The sequence below is a fragment of the Urocitellus parryii genome, chromosome 4, assembly GCF_045843805.1.
Source record: "Urocitellus parryii isolate mUroPar1 chromosome 4, mUroPar1.hap1, whole genome shotgun sequence".
Taxonomy (NCBI): domain Eukaryota; kingdom Metazoa; phylum Chordata; class Mammalia; order Rodentia; family Sciuridae; genus Urocitellus; species Urocitellus parryii.
In genome coordinates this window covers 16,985,302-17,008,282 of record NC_135534.1, presented here as the reverse complement: position 1 = coordinate 17,008,282, position 22,981 = coordinate 16,985,302, and the positions used below count along the sequence as shown (strand labels likewise).

Below are 22,981 nucleotides of genomic sequence, written 5' to 3'. Positions count from 1 at the left end.
AAATTGTATTATTCCATATCCTTGAACCTCACTTGTAGATTGATGTCATGATAATTTTCACTATTTAAGGTGTCATTTCTATCCTTTTTATTTAGAAAACATTGGTGCTCACAGTATTTTATTCCAGTAGTAATTTTTTTCTTTGAATGTCATGCATCTGCTCCTATGCTATACCTGTCCATCTCCAGTCTTTTAGAGACCCTCAGATAGATTTCATTTGCTTATATGCACATTTGTATGCATTACCATATTTGAAAGAGGTTTGAAAAAATTTTGATCAGATTTGAAAAAATTTCTATGAATTTAATGGACAGTAATATTTCAAATGACATCCATCAACACATCCATGTCATTTTTTATTGTTTTGATGGTATTATATATCATATTAAATGTTTACACATTGTAGAGCATTATTACAAAATGATTTCAACCTTTTTTCTCATTGAAATATAATATTTCTTTCTCAAAAGGAAATTTTATGAGTCTTCCTTGTATAAAACCAGTGCCAATGACTTTCCACTAATTTGTTTAGATTACCTCATTTTCACCCAGATTTTTGCATATAAAATACTAAGAATCTGTTACAAAGAAGCAAGGGTATCTTAATTATAAGGACAGTGCTGCAGGAGAATATTAACATTTTAAATCAATTTACATCAAGGTGACTTACACTAAAATATTTCTAAAATTGTTATGAAAAATAGAAGATAGATAATCCAAACCAACAGCACACTGTCCAGTTTAATAAGTATGGGGTCATGGTATAGAGTTTGGATGTTTTGTATATTCATCCTATGTCACTTGTTCCTCATCTATTCTTTATTTTAGTCCTGGAGAAGAAGTGAGGTCCCTGTGCATAAGAATGCTAATTTACGTATATAATAAAAACCTCTTTCAGGTAGGTAACAATTTTAAATATATAAATATATATATATATATATATATATATATATATATATATATATATACATGTGTGTGTGTGTGTGTGTGTGTGTGCGCACGTGTGTGTGTATGCATATATATGGCAGTATATAAACAGTATATTATATTTATAATGTAAATGTACAGTTATATTGTATTTATTGTATAAATATAACATACTGTTTATACAAGTAGTACCTATAAACAATATATATTGTATATATAAACAACAATACAACAGATACATTAGGTAACTATCTTTGAGAAATATTTCAAGGTAGCATAGACACATGGAATCACTTAATCACCCTTCATTCTCAACAACCCTGCTTTTTAAAGGCTTTTTGTTTTGTACAAGAGAATAATAGTTAAAATATTTTTTTTCAAAATAATCTTTGTAATCAATATGCTCACATATAACTTGGACAGTATGTATACACATATATATTTCTTTATACATATATAAAGATAACTTCTAGTAATATTTTTTTATAGTTTTTATATTTGTATACACTGACTAGGCTAAGGGTTTCAGTTTTAACTAGCAGTATATAGATTTTATAAGATTATGTCAAAGTAGAAAGTTGTATGCATTTATGAAATTTGTTAGAAATTTTTACTATGTAATCCGCATAGAGGGAATTTTATTAAAATAAATATAATTGTAATTATGTGATTGTAATTATAGAATTGCAAATAAAAATAAGGAACAATACAATTATTATTCGTAATTATGTGCCCAAAGTTTTAAAATGTTTAAGCTGTTATCATTTTTGCTTTATGTATCCACATAACTGTATCTGTATTTCAAGCTCTATGTATCTATCCATTTTCTACAGAAAGTCTATCTATTTATGTATCTATCCACTACCTCTATCTATCAAGGTTTTAGAACCTCAGAATGAAATTGTTGATCTAGACACTGATTTAGGCAGAATGCTCAGTAGTTTACCTGATCTCTAACCTAGCGGTTTCCTTCACAATTATGACAAAATATCTCTAGATATCACAAAATTATCATTAGTAAGAAAATTACCCTAGATGAGAATGAGTAGTTGATCTCTGATTCCTTTCTTTATATTTTTTATTTGTAAAGACACATTTTTTGAATATTTTAAATATGAAAGTTTGGACATAGCTTATTTACCCTAGGTTCGCATAATAAATGTTAATCTCTTGCAAATATTTGTAATCAATTGACCTTGATACTGCATTTATCCAGAATAGGCTTTCTAATAAAAACAGATGGAAAAATACAATCTGACAGTGGTGCACGAGTTCATTCTGAAAGGCATCACATCACGCCCTGAGCTGCAGGCTCCATTATTTGGGCTGTTCCTCATCATCTATGTGATCTCAGTGCTGGGCAACTTGGGCATGATCATCCTCACCAAGGTGGACCAGAGCCTGCAAACACCCATGTACTTTTTTCTCAGACACCTGGCTACTACGGATCTTGGTTATTCTACAGTTGTGGGCCCCAAAATGTTGGTATGTTTTGTTGTGGATCAGAATACCATCTCCTATTATTTGTGTGCCACACAGCTAGCTTTCTTTCTTGTGTTCATTGCTTCTGAACTTTTTATTCTATCCGCAATGGCTTATGACCGTTATGTGGCCATCTGTAACCCTCTCCTCTACACAGTCATCATGTCACAGAAGGTATGTCATATACTAGTAGCAGTTCCCTATCTCTACAGTACATTTGTGTCCCTTCTGGTCACCATAAAGATTTTTATCTTACCCTTCTGTGACTATAATGTCATCAGTCATTTCTACTGTGACAGCCTCCCTTTGTTACCATTGGTTTGCTCAAGTACTCGTGAAATTGAAGTGATAATTCTAATCTTAGCAGCTTTTAATTTGCTTTCCTCTCTTCTGATTGTCCTTGTGTCCTACCTGCTCATTCTCATAGCCATTCTCAGGATGAACTCTGCTGAGGGCAGGCGTAAGGCTTTTTCTACCTGTGGATCCCACCTGACGGTGGTCATAGTGTTCTATGGGACTTTGCTCTTTATGTATGTGCAGCCTAAGTCAAGTCACTCTTTTGACACTGATAAAGTGGCTTCCATATTTTACACCATAATTATCCCCATGTTAAATCCATTGATCTATAGCTTGAGGAACAAAGATGTAAAATATGCCCTACAGAGGACCTGGAAAAAGTTATGCAATATTTTTCCTAAAAACTACATACAATATGAGTCATACACACCAGGTTTGTATGGAAACTTGTGCTGTGTTTCTCCAAAATAGCATAGCAAGCAAAAATATGCCTTAAGAGATTGACCTTCTTAGTCCTTCTCAAACTTCTAAATGCTATGAACTCATAAGAGAACAAAATGATGAAAAACACTGCCTTCTTTAAGGGGGGAGATTAATTTGTGGTATGGTAATTGAAGCAATTCATCAGTATGATATAATTGGTTTATCATCTCTATACTATAGAGTATATGCTGTGTGAGAATAAAAAAAAGAATAACATGTACAGTTAGAAGTGGAGCTAGCCAAATTTACAGCCTTAACTATTATAGTGTTTAGTACCCATGTGTGTGTTTGTGAACCTGTTGTCCCTTGGGGTAAGCACAATTGTTCTGTTAGGCTTTATACACATATATAGACATGTTCAACTTAATTGTGGTATAGAGAGGCTCATGTAACACAAGGATTCACATGTCCTAAGAATATGCACAAATGCCACTCCTCCATTTAGAGTCTTAGAGTCATTCCCTTTTCTCATCTGTACCCTTACTTTCATATATGAGCCTGAGAGGACCTATTAAACCTATTTATTTGAACATTTAGTAACCCATAGATTCAGCAGTGCACCTAGTTTTGTCTAATCCAGTCCTTAAATATATATGAGTAGATGCACCATTTAAGATGAATTTCTAAAATTCTTCCATAGAATCTTCCAAGGTCAGTCTTTCCTTCTTTTCTTTCTTTTTTTCTTTGTTCAGTTATTCAATTATTCCTTACTGGATTAATCTTAATTCCTTACTACCTATTTTTTTCCTAAGGGATGGTAACTCTCCCTTACCTCTCTAAATGCAAAGGAAAATTCTTGTTTAAAAGTCATAGCCTGTCCGTATTTTATTCTTACTCAAGGTATCTACTCTATGATAAATTAAGGTTAATGTTCTTTCTTGTGGCCGATTTACCTTATATTTGCTTCATGTGACAGTGTACTACTTTGGTGATATGAATGTTCTTTGACTATACTGATGGTAATCAAATTTGAAGGAGACAGACAATCCTATAATTTGAACTATGCTGCATTTATTTTTACTTTTTTCTTTATGGTGGTGCTGGGGATTGGACCCAGGTCCTCATGTATGTAAGGAAAACCCTCTACTACTGAACTGTTTCCCCAGCCCTGAACTATGCTGCATCATCCTCTAAAAAAAATGATCTTTATGTTTTCATTTTATTTATTAACATTTGTATTAGTTTACTGACATAATATTGAGACTGATCTGTTTTCTTAGTATACCATCATATAATAAAATTATCTTTTGCCAATTAAATATGAATGAAAAGTTTATTAAAATGATAACAGCATACATACACACACATATAATTATTTAAAGATGAATATTACTGAAGAGTCTATACAATTCTATTTATTATGATAAAATTATGTAACAGAACTACAGAAATTGGTTTAAAAATATTTTAATTTCCTAGAAAATATGCTAGACAGAAACTCAATCAAATCTTAATTCACTACAAGTTTTACACATGTATAAATTAAAATACTTTATTTTATTTTTCCACAAATTAACTTTAATAAATAATTATACCCTTTATAGAGAGAAAGATAAAAGTTTCAATATCTAAGTTTGAAAAGCAAATACTTCTTTCCACTGTTTCAATTTCAGAATTCCCCCTGCTGCGAGGATGCTTTTGGAACACAATTTGGAATATAGAATTTTTTGTTAGCTCTCAACTCAGAGCCAAACCAACAAAACACGTTAGAGGAGATGTCATGCAGAGTTGTGCCTCATCCTTGCCTGCCAGCACATATTGAGGGATCCTGTCTATTTCAGACCAGAATGTGCCCTCCTTATGGCTGCATTTTTATATTTGGAGATGGAGGTTAATCTCCTGCAGGAGCTGTTGGTCAGGCCTCTAATCCTTACCAGTTAAGGTTGTGCTACTCCCTTAATCTACACACTTGGTGTGTAGATTTGCTGGGGGGAGGTAGGTGGGAGTGTTCAGGTCCCATCAGGAGATACTCCAGACACTCTGGGTATGGGCCTGGGCCTTTGCCAGCAGTAGGATGGAAAGCAGCTTCCACCCATCACTGTCCTGACTCAGTTCTGCTCACTGTTGGCCTTATTCCTTATCTTAGAGTGGGACCACCAATTTCAAAGGGAAACAACATTGAGTGTTCTGTGCTCTACATACATGCAGGCCCAGCAGCTGTGGCTCCCATCATCAACCAAAGTTGCCCCTAAATCCATGCCAGTCTCACTCCTGTGCCCCGAGACTCAGTTTGGGCCCCCACTGATCCAGTGAAAAGCGAAGCACAAGTGGCCATTGGGTTATGAGGACACAAAAAGAAAGCAAAACAAGAAAAATACAATCAAAACTACAAAATGAGGGCTGGGGATGTACTAAGTGTTAGAACAATTGACTGGCACATGAGAGGCCCTGGGTTCAGTCCCCAGTGTGGCAAAAATTACATACTTACATACATTAATACACAGATGAATAAATAGAGAAAAAAGAAAAAGAAAGGAAAATGCAGGGATTTTTAATCTCGTGCTCAAAAAATTCAATCTATTTATGCTGCTGGTACAGCATCCCCATTTTCATTAAATATACTGGGAAGTGCCAATACTCTCTCCTGAAGCACACTTCACAGTATCTAACCATTTTTCCTGGTCAAACTGAATTTCCTGCAGAGCAGAGCCTCCTTATAAAGTTCCTGCAGGTCAATGAGGGGACATTCCCTCCCCCACTGAAGGATCCCACAGATCTGGTGCTTCTCCTGTTTATTCTTATTGTTAATTTCTTTTCTGTTCCCAAACCCAATATCTGTTGCTTTCACCTGGTTGCTAGCTCTCTGAGTTGCCTTTGGCAATTTCCCACACCTTTCCTAGCCCATTGTCCCATGCAAAACTGTTTTTTGTCTGATTCCTTCACAGAAAGCATTTACTGTATTTACTTGTTAACCATTTTCAGAATCCCCATTAGTGTACTTTAATAGTCATTGAATATCAAATGAATGGATCATTACACCATCATAAAAACAAAGGAAAGGAAGGAAGGAAGGAAGGAAGGAAGGAAGGAAGGAAGGAAGGAAGGAAGGAAGGAAGGAAAAAGACAAACATGAGGCTAGTAATTTGCTCATATTTGCAAAACTAGTGACAAAAACAGATCCTTGGTGGTCACCTCAATAGCAGTGGCCAAAGTCAGGAGGATTAGAAACCAATCAGGGGCCATTACCAGGGAGGAAGTTCTAAGGACTCCTTTCCTCTGAGGTATCCCTTTGCCATAGATCCTTTGCTCTGATGGCTGAAGATACCCTAGGTTTCATGTGTATAATCTCTGCCTATCACCTAAATACCTTCTGTAGTGAAGAGCTCTCTCACCTGAGCCAGGTGTTCTGACACCCAACCTTATTCTTTTTGCTTTTCCACACTCTGGACTTGCTCAGTGCAATGGGACAAGGCATCATGAGTCTGGCCAAGATGAAGGAACAGGAGGATGACTTTTGGATAAAATGGAAACAGCCTACTGTAAATTTCTTTTCATCTTGGTTGGTGCATAGGAGGATGTGGCAGTTGTTTGAGAAAAGGAGAGCAAAGTGCATCTATGCATAGAGACTTGAACACCAATAACTAATCTCTGCTGAGCTTGTATTGGGAGGAGGGTAAATAAATAGGTGGTGATTCAATTATTTATTTCCTGTAAAAGAAGGATTTATTATTTTAGGAGTGTGGGGGGGGGGGTGTTTGTTTTTGCTTTTAGGTCTGTTAAAGCAGATCTTTCTTTACAATTTTTTAAAATCATTTGTCTGTTTATTCTTGTTGCTGGATTTCCACACAGTACCATTTATCAGACATAAGAAAACCTCTGAGCCATCAGAGGATGACAAGTCCCTATCCTTTTAATACATCTTTGCTGTTCTGATTTAAAAATTCAAAAATTGCTATAAGGGGCATATGACATTTCAGAAAAAGATTTGTGTTGACGTTTGTCTATCTGAGACTAGAGTTCAATGGCTCATCAAAAGAAATGATATTTTCTTTTCTTAGAGATCAGGATTTGTTCTCTGCAAAATCAGAATCTATTTTTGTTGGTAGCTTGGTGATAATGAGGAAATTATGAGCTATGGCTCTAGTTTGCCTTTCACAATGTTCCTGTAAATACATGTGTATATTCATACATATTTTTACATGAATGCTAATATTTACTGATACACACAAAACACTGGCACAGGCATATATTTATTTAATCTTTATTTAAATTGCTATATCCTATTTTCTTTAATCTCCAGCTAATTAAAATTATTAGGCCACATCATCACTTTTATAAAAAATATGTTTCATTTAGTCAGGTGGGGTAGTGAGAGCCTGTAATCTCAGCCTTTAGGAGGTTGAGGCAGGAGGATTAAGAGTTCAAAGTCAATCTCAGCAATTTAGTGAGGCACTTAGCAACTCAGTGAGACCCTGTCTCTAAATAAAATACAAAAAAGGATTAGGGATGTGGCTAAGTGGTTAAGTAACCCTGGGTTCAATCCCTAGTACCAAAAAAAGAATGTTTTATTTATTTCTAACTAGTTTAATCAAACCTGACCTAGTAGAAAGAGTAACATCTTTTCTAATAAGCTCACATTATTTTCCATGGAGTTGTTAGTATCGAGTTGCGGGTTTGAAGTAATCTGCTCCATTCTTCGGTCTACACAGGAATCTACTTGTACAGCCTCAGGCTCAGACAGACAGGGAACAGGCTCAAATTATGGGAGTCATCCTTGGGCAGATTCGTGAGAGTGAATTTCTCCCTATTTTATCATATAATCCATAGCACAGGTATAAAATCTATTTTTAATTTCTCACAGAATACAAAGACTAGACATTAATATTTTTTTATTGCGCCCTTATCATGTATATATACTCAGGCAGTAGCTAAGCAGATTACAGGCAGCCACCAATGAGGTTTCTGGCCAGCTTTCCATGCAGCGACCAATCTTGGAATGGACCATGGAGCAAGGGCAGGAACTTGCAACATGCAACCTCATGCCCAGGCCTGTGCCTACAAGGTAAGCTGTTTGCCTCTCACATGCCTAGCATGAGGGAGTGGTTTGCCACTCAGATGCCCTTAACCTATGCCATGTAAACAGTACTCCATGCACTTGTCCCCAAATGAAGTGGCAACAGTGTTCCAATTTTCTTCAATATCCTTACTGACTAGTCATTTAGTTTTTCTACCAATTAATGTTTGGTAGAACATTACTGTTCTACCAGTTCCTTACAGAAAGACATTAAAATTTACAAGTATGATTAAGATTTGTTCATTTTTCTTTAAAAATTAAGAAAAATAAAACCTAAGGTTTACTTAAATTTTAAAATTCTGTACCCAAGGTAATACTCTGTAATGTCTATTTGGTTTGTTTTATCCATTCCTATTCATTCTGCTTACCATTCAAATAGCAAACATCTGTAAGCATATTTTGTATAAGAACATAATTTTACTGATAATCAATGGTGCTTGTGAATGAAATGTGTAGATAGTGATAACCTCTGGTAAAGAAGTAAATTAACTTGGATTACAACCAAGAATCATAGGAAGAAGCTTCAAGAAAGAGTATTAATTAAATAAAATATGATTTTTGTAGTAAAAGTGAATAAAAATGGACTAATGTGAATATACAAAATGAGTTTAACTCTTATGTAATTTTTACTATGAAAAACAAGTATATATTACTTTACAAAATTACAGATTAATAGTGTTAATATTTATCAGAACTCTCGTTATTAGTAGAATGACATCAGGTTAATTATATATATATATAGTTATATATATCATACGCATTATGTATGTTAAATATATAATATATAATATTATAATGTATAGTTTCAATATATGTCTTTAATATATATAATTTGAGTAATTTCTGAATATAATCTATTTTGAATATATCAGAATCGAAGTTTTAGTAAACCTCAAAGTAGCTTCAACTAATTAAAAACAATTATTGCATGGGATTAGACACATATTATTATCAGGAATACATGTGTATGACAAAATATATAAACAAGTTATTCACTACAAAAACAGATAACAAACATGCTAATATATTAGAGTTCATTTGAAAATTCTTGAGGTAAAATTTATGTTTCATAAATCAACTGTTTCAAAGGGAATGACTCAAGAGCAATTATTACATTTGCAATATTGTGCAACCCGCATCTCTGTCTAGTCTAGCCCATGAGACTGAACCAGAAATGGCTAGGATTCAGCCTCTCATATTGATATCCTTTCAATACTCAGTTTTTCTATGGGTCTAGGCTTTTTTTGTGAAATTCCCCAGAATAATGCAACACTTAAGCTTATGTAAATACGTGTTATTAATTTTTATTATGTCCTTCATCTCCAGGCGACCTGTTTTTCATCTTTAAGAATTTTTATATTCTGAATATTTTATATAAAAGGTTCAGAGGAGAGGGGCAAGATGGTGGATTAGTGTAGGCAGCATTTCTCCAACTTGGCTCCCCAGAACTCAAGCAGTGGGAATACTGCTTCTCCCCCAAGGTTTAAAGGGAAAAATATGGGACAGACTTCCCTAGCCAATTAGAGACTGTTCAACTCATTAAACAGACCTAAAAATATAAGTTGCCTGAGTTTATCAATCCTCTGCGGAGAGCAGATACAGGAGCGATATTGGGACAAAAAATGCAGCAGAACCAACAGGAACTGGAAACCCAGATCCATGGGTTTGCAGCCAGGTCTTCAAAAACACATCTGAGCCTAGCAAAGATTAACTGGGCCTAATAAACTCACGGAGAATCAGAAACTGAGAGCATTTCACCCAGCAGGAATACAAGTTAGAGAGGCAAGAAAGAATTTGGCTCTTCTCAGCCCTGTGAGTCCTGAAGCTTGCAGTGGCTAACAGGGTCAGCTACAGCAGATTAAGAAGTGGCAAGGGTGGGTTTGAGCGCCTTGGGGTCTCAACATGTCCAGCTGATGGGTCTCAGAGAAAGACTCCCAGTGGATTATAGGAGCCCAACCTGGCCAGCACCCATGGGGTCCCTGCTACTAGCCCGGTCTCTAATGCCCTCTGGAATCCAGCACCTACTGGGTCTCCCAGTCCTTGATGCCTACCACATCTGGAACAAGTTTGGCACCTACCCGGACCCCCTAACCCTAGGCCCAAGTCCACCAACCCTCTTGCACTCTATATAGTACACCACAAAGCTGCAGGCTCATAGCTCAGTCTGCCAGGCCAGCACTTCACCACCAAGCCTGCCCAGTCCAGCCCAAAGCTTCACTGCCAGCCCACAAGGCTCAACACCTGGCTCTGATCCTCCTGGCCTAGGCTGACTAGGTTCATTGGACATACCAGCCACACTGCCAGCCAATCACTGCCCCACCTACCTGGCCCTCAACTTTGAAGCCAGGCCCACTTGACCCAGCCAATTATTTTGCCTCAACCCTCACCTAGCTCAAGATTTTGCTGCTGGGCCCACCTGGACTAGGCTGGCTAGACCCTCCCAACAAGAGGCTATACAGGCTGTAGCTCAGTCTCCTCAACAGCCAGGGGCTATGCCAATAAATTTGCAACATGGCCTGCCTACAGCAGTCTCCCAGGTAGGGAAGTTGGGAAACCTTAATAACCAAACATCAACTGGGTTACACAAGAAAAAAAGAAAGAATCATCACCTTGTGGCCCATATTTCCACACTTACTTCACATCTCAAGAAGAAATGAAAAGAAAGTCAGTTGGGAATTGACAATGAACATTTATGCTCACTGCATTTTGGTTTTCTTTCTGTTTTTCTACTTATAATATTCATTAATTTGAACAATTCTATAAAAATTTATTCTAATTTGTTATATATGACAGCAAAATGCATTTCAATTCATATTACACATATTACACATATATAGCACAATTTTTCATATCTGTGGTTGTACATTACATAAGTCTATATTTCTTTTTATTTTATTTGAATGTGTGATGATTGATTCAAAGTATACCTATACATATACATATATACATTTGTTATTTTTTTTATTTCTAGCCTTTGTTTTGTTTGTTTTGTTTTGTTTTGTTTTTGAAGTGGAAAGTGTTATTTTTCTCAAGTCCTACATTTTGAGAGTTAGGGTTTTAAGTAGCATATTTTGATTTTGTTTATGTAGTATTGGCCACTTCTCTATCTCCCATGTCTCCCTCTCTCTCTTTTTTTTCCTATTTCTGACAGCCAAATTACATCCTCTCTCCTTCTCCTTTATATTCTTGTTTCTCATTAACACCATAGCCTAAGTTACTGTTGAATGTGCCTTATTCACCTTCCAAAATTTCAAATATTTTTGTACTGTCCTATTTCTTCTTATCCCTCATAATCAACTCTAACCTTAACACCTCCTAATACTAATTAATGTCTATTACATCTATGCATACCACCAATGCACAAAAATAATTACTATGGTAGAAGTCATAGACAATGCTTATTGTTTGATTTTATGTCAGACATAATTAAAAATGTTTACAGTTTTTACTGATGGAAATTCATAATCCTACAATTTCTGCATATTGTACCAATTAAAACTGTAAATATAAAAATAGGAACTAAGTACTAAAGTTACTGCTACATACTGTTTGCATAGACTATTGATATTATTGAGCTCCCACCTCAATCTGTGAGGGGGGAGCTCAATAATATAATAATAACATAGAGGGACACTATAATAATAATATATATTATTATAATATAATATATAATATTATAATAATATAATAATAACATAGAGGAACATTATAATAATAATATATATTATTATAATATAATATATATTATATTATAATATAATATATATAATAATAATAACATAGAGGGACACTATAAAGTCATAAAGTAGAAATATTTTATTCATCAATGACGAAATATACTTTCTTCTCCACAGAACATGGTCCTTCTCTAAAATAAACCATATCTTAGGCCAAAAATCAACTCAGTAACTACAAAAAAATTGTTATAATACTTTGTATCCTGTCAGGTCATTATGGAGTGAAATTAGAAATCAATGATAAAATAAGAAAAATAGAAACTAATGTAACACTTGGAGACTAAATAATACAATATTGAATGAATGATCTATGGATAGCAAAATAAATTAGGGATGAAATAATAAAATACTTAGTGGTAAATAAGAATAGCAACAAAACATATCAAAATTTCTGGGACACTATGAAGGTGATTCTAAGAAGACAGTTTAATGCATTGAGCTGATTTATTTTTAAAAAAGAGTCATCAAGGGGCTGGGGATGTGGCTCAAGCGGTAGTGCGTTCGCCTGGCATGCGTGCGACCCGGGTTCGATCCTCAGCACCACATACCAACAAAGATGTTGTGTCCGCCGAGAACTAAAAAAAAAAATAAATAAATATTAAAAAAATTCTCTCTCTCTCTCTCTCTCTCTCTCTCTCTCTCTCACTCTCTCTCTCTCTCTCCTCTCTCACTCTCTCTTTAAAAAAAAAAAGAGTCATCAAATCAGCAACCTAACATTACATATCAAAGTCAAAAAATAAATAAATAAATAAAATAAAAAAGAGTTAGTCAACACCTAAAGCAGAAGACAGGAAATAAATAAAATCAGAGCCAAAATCAATGAATTTGAAACAAACATATAAAAAAATAAAAAAGTCAAGGAGAAAAAGGTTGGTTTTTTTGAAAATATAAATCAAATTGATAAACACTTAAACAAGCTGGGGGGAGGGACCACAAAATACTAAAATTCATGATGGAAAAGGAAATCACCATAGACACTATTGAAATACAAATGATAATCAGAAGCGATTTAGAAAATACATACTCCAATAAAATAAAAAATTATGAAGACATTGACAAATTTATATAGACATATATCCTACCTAAATTGAATCAGGAGGACATAGAAAGTTTAAATAGATCAATTTCAAGCAATGGAACAGAAAAATGGCATCCAAAGCCTATCCATGAAAAGAGCCCATGATCAGATGGATTCTCAGTTGAATTATACAAGATTTTCAAAGAGGCATTAACACCATTACTTCTCAAATTATTCCATGAAATAGAAAAGGAGAGAACTCCATTTACTGATTGGGTTATTTGTTTTTTTGATGTTAAGATTTTTGAGTGTTTTATATGTCTTAGAGATTAATGCTCTATCTGATGAGCCTGTGGTATAGATTTACTCTCATTCTGTAGACTCTCTACTCACCTCACTGATTGTTTCTTTTGCTGAGATGAACCTCTTTAGTTTGAATCCATCTCATTTATTGATTCTTGATTTTAATTTTTGCACTATATAACTAAGGAAGTCCTAGCTCGACATGATGGAGATTTGGGCCTACTTTTTCTTGCATTAGGCACAAGGTCTCTAGTTCAATTCCTAAGTCTTCGATACACTTTGAGTTGAGTTTTGTGCATGATGAGAGATAGACATTTAATTTCCTTTTGTTACATGTGGATTTCCAGTTTTCCCATCACCATTTGTTGAAGAAGCCATCTTTTCTCCAATATGCATTTTGTCTAATATAACTGTAGTTATATAGGTTAGTCTCTGAGTCCTCTATTCTCTACCATTAGTCTGTAGGTCTATTTTGGTGCCAATACCATGCTGTTTGTTGTTGTTGTTGTTGTTTAACTATTGCTCTGTATTATAGTTTAAGGTATGGAATAGTAATGCCACCAGCTTTGGCTATTCTAGGCCTCTTATTTTTCTAGATGAATTTCATGATTTTTTTTCTCTATTTCTATAAGAAATGTCATTGGGATTTTGATTGGGATTGCATTAAATCTGTATAGTCCTTTTGGAAGTATGGTCATTTTGGCAATATTCTAAGTATCTAAGAACAAGGTAGATCTTTCCATCTTCTAAGGTCTTCTTTAATTTCTTTCTTTAGCATGTGGTAGTTTTCATTGTAAAGGTAGGTCTTTCATTTCTTCCATTAAGTTTATTCCTAAGTATTTTATTTTTGGAGTCAAGAAACTGAACAGACACTTCTCAGAAGAGGATATACAATTAATCAACAAACATATGGAAAAATGGTCAACATCTCTAGTAATTAGAGAAATGCAAAACAAAACTACTCTAATATTTCATATCATTCCAGTCAGAATGGCAGCTAACAAGAATACAAACAATAATAAGTGTTGACAAGGATGTGTGGAAAAAGGCACACTCATACATTGCTGGTGGGACTGTAAATTGTTGCAGCCAATCTGGAAAGAAGTATGGAAAATCCTTGGAAAACTTTTAATAGATCCACCATTTGACCTAGATAGCCCACTCCTCAGTTTATACCCAAAGGACTTAAAAACAGCATACTACAGGGACACAATCATATCAATGTTTATAGCAGCACAGTTCATGATAGCTAAATTGTGAAACCAAACTAGATGCCCTTCAGTAGATGAATGGATAGGGAAATTTTGGTATATATACACAATGGAACATTACTCAGCATTAAAAGAGAATAAAATCATGTCATTTGTAGGTAAATGGATGGAGTTAGAAAATATAATGCTACATGAAGTAAGCCAATCCCAAAAAAACAAAAGGCCAAATGTTTTCTTTGATATGAGGATGCTGACTCATAATGGTGATGGGGAGGAGCAATGCAGGTATGGAGGAACTTTAGATAGGGCAAAGGGGAGGAAGGGGAAAGGAGGAGGCAAGTGGCAAAGAATGATGGTGGAATGAGTTATACATCATTACCCAAGTACACGTATGAAGACATAAATGGTGTGAAAATGCTTTGTGTACAATCAGTAACTTAATACATTGTGTTCTATATGTGTAATATGAAATGAATTGCATTCTGCCATCATGTACAACAAATTAAAATAAATAAATAATTTAATAAAAAAGAAAAAATTAATAAAACTCATTCTATGAAGCTAGCATCACCCTGATACCAAAACCAGACAAAACAAACACACATCAAAGAAAGAAAACTTCAGATCAATATTTCTGGTACACATAGATGCAACAATTCTTAATAAAATACTCAAAAGTTACATACAAAAACATAATAAGAAGATAATGCCCAAGATCAAGTGGGATTTATCCCAGGTATGTAAGGTTGTTTCAACATACAGAAATCAATAAGTGTAATTCATCACATCAATAGACTTAAAGACAAGAATCACATGATTATTGCAAATGGATGCATTTGACAAAGCACAGTACCCTTTCCTGTTCAAAACATTAGAAAAAAAGAGATAGTAGGAACATACCTCAACATTGTAAAAGCTATATATGCTAAACACAAGGGCAACATCATTCCAAATGGAGCAAAATTTAAAGCATTTTCTCTAAAACCTGGAATAAAACAGGAATGCCTTCTTTCATCACTTCTATTCAACATAGTCCTCAAAACCCTAGTCAAGGCATTGAGACAAAAGAAATAAATTAGAACGATACAAATAGAAAAAGAAAAACTCAAACTATCCTTATTTGGTGATGACATTGTTCTATATTAATAAGACCCACAAAACTACTCCGGAAAGCTTCCAGAATTCATAAATGAATTCAGTAAAGTAACAGGACATAAAATTAACAACTATAAATCAATTGTATTCCTATATACCAGTGATTAATTATCTGAAAGAGGAATTAGAAAAACCATTTCAATCACAACAGTGTTGAAAAAAATAGTTTGAAGTCAATCTTACAGAAGAGGTGAAAGACCTTTATAATGAAAACTGCAGAACACTAAAGAAAAAACTTGAAGATCCTAGTATATGGAAAGATCTCTAATGTTCTTGGGTAGACAGAATTAATATTGTTAAAAAGGATATACTATAGAAAGTGCTGTATAGGTTTATTTCAATTCCTATTAAAATTTCACCGATGTTCTTCATGGAACTAGAAAAGGTAGTTACGAAATTCACTTGGAAAAATAAAAGACCCAGGTTAGCCAAAGCAATTCTTAGTGAGAAAAGTGAAGCAGGATGCATCACAATATTAGACCTTAAAGTATACTACAAAGATATTGTAACAAAAATCACATGCTATTGGTGCAAAATAGACATGGAGATCAATGGAACAGAATAGAATTCACAAAGACAAACATACATATATTCAATTATATGACACTATACAAAAGAGCCTAAGCATATGTTGGTGAAAAGATAGCTCTTCTATAAATGGTGCTGGGAAAAATGAAAATACATATGTAGCAGAATAAAATTTAACTCCTATATCTCACCCTGCACAAAACTCTCCTCAAAGAGAATTAAGGACCTACGCATTAGACCACAGACGCTGCACCTACTATATAAAAATTTAGGCCCAAATCTCCATCATGTCAGCTTAGAAACAGAGGTCCTCAACAAGACTATTAAAGCATAATAAGTAAAATCAAGAATTAAATAATAGGATGGTATCAAACTAAAATACTTCTTCACAGCAAAGGAAACAATCAAGAACATAAACAGAGAACCTACAGAACTGGAAAAAATCTGTGCATACTGCACCTCAGATAGGACATTAATTTCCAGGATATACAAAGAACTAAAAAATCTTAAAACCAGCTGGGTGTGGTGGCACACACCTGTAATCCTAACAGGTTGGAGGCTTAGGCAAGAGGATCTTGTGTTCAAAGCCAGCCTCAGCAAAAGTGAGTTGCTAAGCAACTCAGTAAGACTATGTCTCTAAATAAAATACAAAATAGGACTGGGGATGTGGTTCAGTGGTTGAGTACCCCTGAGTTTCATCCCCAGTATCCTTCTCCCCCCCAAAATCAAATAACCAATCAACAAATGGAAAAAGGAAATAGGCATTTCACAGAAGAAGAATTAGGAAAGGTCAACAAATATATGAGAAAACGCTCACCACAAATAGCAAATGAAGAAATGCAAATTAAATGTACACTGAGATTTCATCTGACTCTAGTCAGAATGGCAATTATTAAGAATACAAGAATAAATGTTAGTAAAGATATGGGGGGGGGAAGATCCACTCATACATTGCTGGTGAGACTGTGAATTGGTACAAACACTGTGGAAAGAAGTAAGGAGATTACTCATAAAACTTGGAATTGAAACATCTTTTGACCCAGTTACCTCACATTTCAGTATATACACAAAGCATAATAGAATTACACAGACACATCAATGTTTATAGCAGTTCAATTCACAATAGCTAAGCTGTAGAACCAACCTAGGTGTCCTTTAATGGATAAAGAAAATGTGGCATTTATAGACAATGGATTATTACTCAGCCATAAAGAAGAATAAAATTATGGCATTTTGGTAAATAGATGGAACTGGAGACTATCATTCTAAGCAAAACAAGCCAATCTCTTAAAACAAAGACTAAATGTTGTCTGTGATATATTTAGATGCTAACACATAAAAAGGGGTGAGGGAGGGAATAATAAAAGTTCATTGTCTTAGACAAATGTGAATGAAGGGAAGGAAGAAGGGATGGGAATAGAAAAGATAGAATGAATTTGATATAAATTTGATATGTTCGTATATTGATATACCACTAGTGAAACAACATCATGTACAACTGCAAGAGTGGGATTCTAATTAAAATTAATTATACTTGGTCTATGTATAGTATGTCAAAATATACTCTACTGTCATGTATACCTATAATAAATTTAAAATGAATAAAAAATTTAAAAATAAAGAATTCAGAGGAAATATATCATTTCTTGCCTGTTTTCTTTTTTAAATTGGTTTAATGTTTTCAAGATTTACAGGTAATTTAACTGGTGTTGGGACTCTGTTTCTTCTTCGAAAAATTATTTAATTGGGCTGACCAAGAAATTTACCATCTCAATATTTCAAATGTACAATTCAGTACTGGTAACTATAGGTCACAGTGTTTTACAGCACATCTTCAAATTTATCTGCATTGTTTAGATTTCATGTCTATTTATTTGCAATTCCTCATTTTTCTCAATTCCCTCTCCTCTGCAATTAACACTCTGCTTTATGATTCTATTTTTTGGGGGGTAGTACCAGGGATTGAACTCAGGGGCACTCAACCACTGAGCCACATCCCCAGCCCTATTAAGTTTTTTTTTTTTTTTTTTTAGAGACAGGGTTTCACTGACTTGCTATGCACCTCACTTTTGCTGAGGCTGGCTTTGAACTTGCAATCCACATTTCAAAGCCTTCCTATCCACTGGGATCATAGGCATGTGCCTGGAATGATGCTATGTTTGAGTGTTTTGGATATGTCATGTAAAAAGTATTTTTTTTTTCTTTTGTGACCGGTTTGTTTTATTTAATGTTCTCCTGGTTTATCCTTTTAGCACACTATGAAGTATATACATTTTTAAGTATGAATAATATTTTATTGTTTGCATAGACAACATTTGACTTATGTGTTTGTCTTTCAGTATATATTGACACATTTGACTCTTTCAAATTATACTGCAATGAACATAGGAGTGCTCATATCTCTTTGTGATCCTAATATGCAAACAATGTTGGATCCTACAACAAATGCATAAACAAGTGAAGTCAAATTTGTATAAATTTATCCCTTATAATTATTCAACAACCTACAGGCATTTCATTAGGGTTTCAAGTTCTTTAGGGATAATCACAAATTGCATCTCCTAAGGGAGAATCTCTACACTAAAAAGAAATTAATAAATTTTCCATAAAAATGCCATATTAAGGAATACACAGGAGAATCTAGAGAGGGGTTTCATTACAGGTACCAAAGGTAGTTTAATGAAGTGTTTATTTCACCTGTCTCCACATAAATGAGTACATTTTTATCATAGCTGTTGCCTTTAATATAAGTGAACGTTTCTGATTTGCTTTCTGCACTTTCTTCTACTCCATAATGTCTTAATAGCCATGGGATCTTTCTCCCTTTTTTTTCCATACTAATTATGAAATATTTTCACCCAACTTGAATGGGTAAATGCTCATAAGCATCCTTGAAGCATGCACATTGTCTGTGCCTACATAGCATTGAATTTTGTGGGCATAGATTCTCATGCCCACATGAGATGAAAAAAATGAAGCATATAAAAGGAGACCCATTTTGAAAAGAAAACTGGAAATAGCAAGGATTCACTCTTTCATCCTAATGTCCTTCTGAATATGTAGGTATTTAGTGCCTCTAGACTCATTTTGGGATCCTCTTTACATAATTAGCATTTAAAGTTATGTACACAATTGTATGAATGTCCAATATTTTGATAAGGAAGAGTTTCCCTTCACATAGAGATATAAAAAATACTTTCTTTGCCTATCAGGAGACTTTTATATATCCAATTTGATAGTCATATAAAATGATTTTTTTGCATGGAAATTTGACTAAAGGTTTTTTCAGAGTATGAGTATGAACATAGATTAGTAAACTATGAGGAAACAATTGAGTTCTTTCTGTTGAACTCCAAAACAAAGGGGAAGAAACATCTCTGATTTTTTTTTTACATTGCAGCAATATGGATAGTTACTTATCATCTGCACAAATCTTTGTAGTACTTCATGATTTCACACCAAATCACAACAAAACAATAAAAATGAGATTGAAATATTATTATTGCATTTATTGAATGGACTTCTTTAGTGTGATAATCTGATGTGTATTTTGTTATATTTAATGAGAAAGGGTTCTAGAAGGAGTGTGGTAGAATAACAGGAAGCCACAACCATATAAATAATAATTAATGTAATTTAAGACCAAATTGTATGTAAATATAAGCTGGCTTTATATACAATTTTGCAAAATTGAATGATTGTTTTGTTTGCTTGTAGCTTGCACACAGACAGCTGTCACTACTATTTTTACTCTAGGATGTCATTCATTTTATTTTTTCTTATTTAGAGAATATTAGTTATCAATTTTTAAAGAAATATTAATTATCTTACCTTAAATATGCTATTCATATGTCACTATACTGTATTTTTAAATCTCTGGACTATCATAGATATTCAGATAAACTTTGTTATGTTATGCAGATGTTTATTTGGATAATGTGCTGTGGTATTCAAAAAAAATTCTCATGAAGATATTGCAAATAAGATTATAAAACATAAGGATGGATCCATGTATATGTCATCTTCAGTTTGTTTAAATATGTCTCTGTGGTATTATACACAATAATAAATGTTTGATATTATATATAACTTTTAAGAATACATTTTTAAAATTCTGAGCTTTTTATTCTCTGAGATATAGTTTCCTTTATCAGAAGAGATTTTTATGACTTTACTATGTATAGAATGGAAAAATTTGCATGTATTGTATTCTACTTGACTTATTCTCACCTATTCTTCATTTTAGCTTTTGAAAAGAAGTGAAACTCCTGTAGAGAAGACTGTACATAAAAATGTATATAGAAAACCTCTCATAGTTAGGTTACTGTTACCACTTAAAAATAAAAGCAAAATGATATTTGATAAGTATTTTGAAATAGCATGGATATATTAAATCATTTAATCATAGTTCCAAATACACTGCAAGATCATGTTTGTTATATATGTGATAATAATTTTAGACAGTTTATTGTCCCAAATTAGGCTCTGTATACACTGAGTTAATACATTATGTGAACTATATCTACATACATAGAACTCATCTTTTGTTTCTTCATGTCAATACATTTTCAGTGTAATCTATTATAGACTTTTTATTCTTGCATCTGGCCAATATCTATCAAGGAAGTTAGCAGTTCCACCTCTACCTCCCTGAAGTATTAGGATGTATGGGGCTAGGTTTTGAATTAGGAAATCATTTGAAATGTTGGAATTTGTCATTAAAGAGCACATTATTAGAATATGTATTAAGTAATATTTTTGAATGTACTTATTAAATATCACCATATAAATATAATGATACAAATGAAAATCAGAATACTTAATAGTGTAATAATCATCAATTTATCTAACACCAAATATCATAATAACGTTTAAACTTAATTCATTTCTACTTTATAAACAATACCTATTTATCTGAATCTGTTTCCCTATCTTTTTATTCCCTAGGTATTCATTTATTAATTTTTCTCAATTTGCAACAAATTTATTAACATGGATATTGCTTGGGGCTGCTTACTGGATATAGCATATTGAACAGCTTAAACAACCACTAACCAGTAGAGGTCAGTAGCAGTTCATCCTCCAGTTGGGACAATCAAAATATGCAGCAATTGAAAATGTTCTTTTATTAGTAAATTTATTCTACATGAGAACCACTGCTCCACCTCTGTGTCTATCTCTGTGTATTTATATGTGTAAATATTGATTTGTTTTCAACAATTCTAAATTAGAAAATTCGGATATATCTTATTTACACTAGATTTGCATAATTAGTCTTCATAGGATGATTGTTAAAACATGGTGACTTTCCTATTGTGTCTATCAAATGTAGGCTTTCTAACACACCTGGATGGAGAAACACAATCTCACAGTGGTGCATGAGTTCATTCTGAAGGGCATCACAGATCGCCCTGAGCTGCAGGCTCCACTGTTTGGGATGTTCCTCCTCATCTATGTGATCTCCGTGCTGGGAAACTTGGGCATTATCATCCTCACCAAGGTGGACCACAGCCTACAAACACCCATGTATTTTTTTCTGAGACACCTGAGTATTACAGATCTTGGTTATTCTACAGTTGTAGGCCCCAAAATGATGGTAAGTTTTGTGGTGAATCAAAATGTAATCTCATATTATTTATGTGCTACACAACTAGCATTCTTTATTTTCTTCATTACTAGTGAGCTTTTTATTCTGTCTGCAATGGCCTATGATCGTTATGTGGCTATCTACAACCCTCTCCTTTACACAGTCATTATGTCACGAAGGGTATGTTGTATACTGGTAGCATTCCCCTATCTCTACAGCACATTTGTGTCTCTTCTGGTCACCATAAAGATATTTACGTTATCATTTTGTGGATACAATATCATCAGTCATTTCTACTGTGATGGTCTTCCTTTATTATCTTTGCTCTGCTCAAACACCCATGAAATTGAATTAATAATTTTAATCTTAGCAGCTTTTGATTTTATTTCCTCTCTTCTGATTGTCCTTGTGTCCTACCTGCTTATCCTAATAGCCATTCTCAGGATGAAGTCTGCTGAGGGCAGGCGCAAGGCTTTCTCCACCTGTGGATCCCACCTGACAGTGGTCATGGTGTTCTATGGGACTTTGATATTTATGTATGTGCAGCCCAAGTCCAGGCACTCATTCATCTCCGTTAAAATGGTTTCCATATTTTACACCCTAGTTATCCCCATGTTAAATCCCTTGATCTATAGCTTGAGGAATAAAGATGTGAAATATGCTCTGCAACGAATATGGAAAAAGATATGTCACATTTAAAAAAAATTTGCATAAAATGTAAATCCTAAGAATGGTTTGGAATGTGAACGTGCCTTATCTTCTTCCAGAATATATTATAAATACAAAAAGGCCCAACATATATTTAAGAATTGGCCTTCTCAATTCCCTTCAAATTTCTAAAAGCTAAAACATACTAGTAAAAAAAGCAGTGAAATCTTTGTTTTCCTTGAAGAGGAAAGATACATTGTAGACACAATAATTGAGTAATTGTATAGTAAAGTATAATCAGGTTTAGCATCTGTAGACCATAAGATCAGGTAGCAGATTTGATTCCTGCATGACCCTGAGGAAGAAGAGTGTTTGGGGAATAAAAGTGTGTACGGAAGAGGACTTGAAATGTTTCTTATTGCAATCTCAAATACTATAGTAAACTTTCCCATGTCCATGTGTATGCTTATATATTGTGTGTGTATGTGTGTGTGTGTGTGTGTGTGTGTGTGTATTTAAGCATAACCTTGCAATTTTAAACTTCATCCACTTCTGAGTGTTTTGTTGGGCTTCATTGTGATATTAGGAGGC

General features: G+C 33.9%; 2 protein-coding genes across 2 annotated transcripts; both read left to right on the top strand.

Moving 5' to 3' along the window:
• The first annotated feature begins 2,166 nt into the window (after positions 1–2,166).
• On the top strand, positions 2,167–3,177 carry LOC113177080 (olfactory receptor 8K3-like). The gene has a single exon (XM_026381607.2). The coding sequence runs from the start codon at positions 2,167–2,169 to the stop codon at positions 3,175–3,177; it is 1,011 nt and encodes a 336-aa protein (XP_026237392.2).
• An 18,328-nt stretch (positions 3,178–21,505) lies between these two features.
• On the top strand, positions 21,506–22,441 carry LOC113177089 (olfactory receptor 8K3-like). Its single transcript, XM_026381616.2, has one exon. The coding sequence runs from the start codon at positions 21,506–21,508 to the stop codon at positions 22,439–22,441; it is 936 nt and encodes a 311-aa protein (XP_026237401.2).
• Positions 22,442–22,981: the final 540 nt, after the last annotated feature.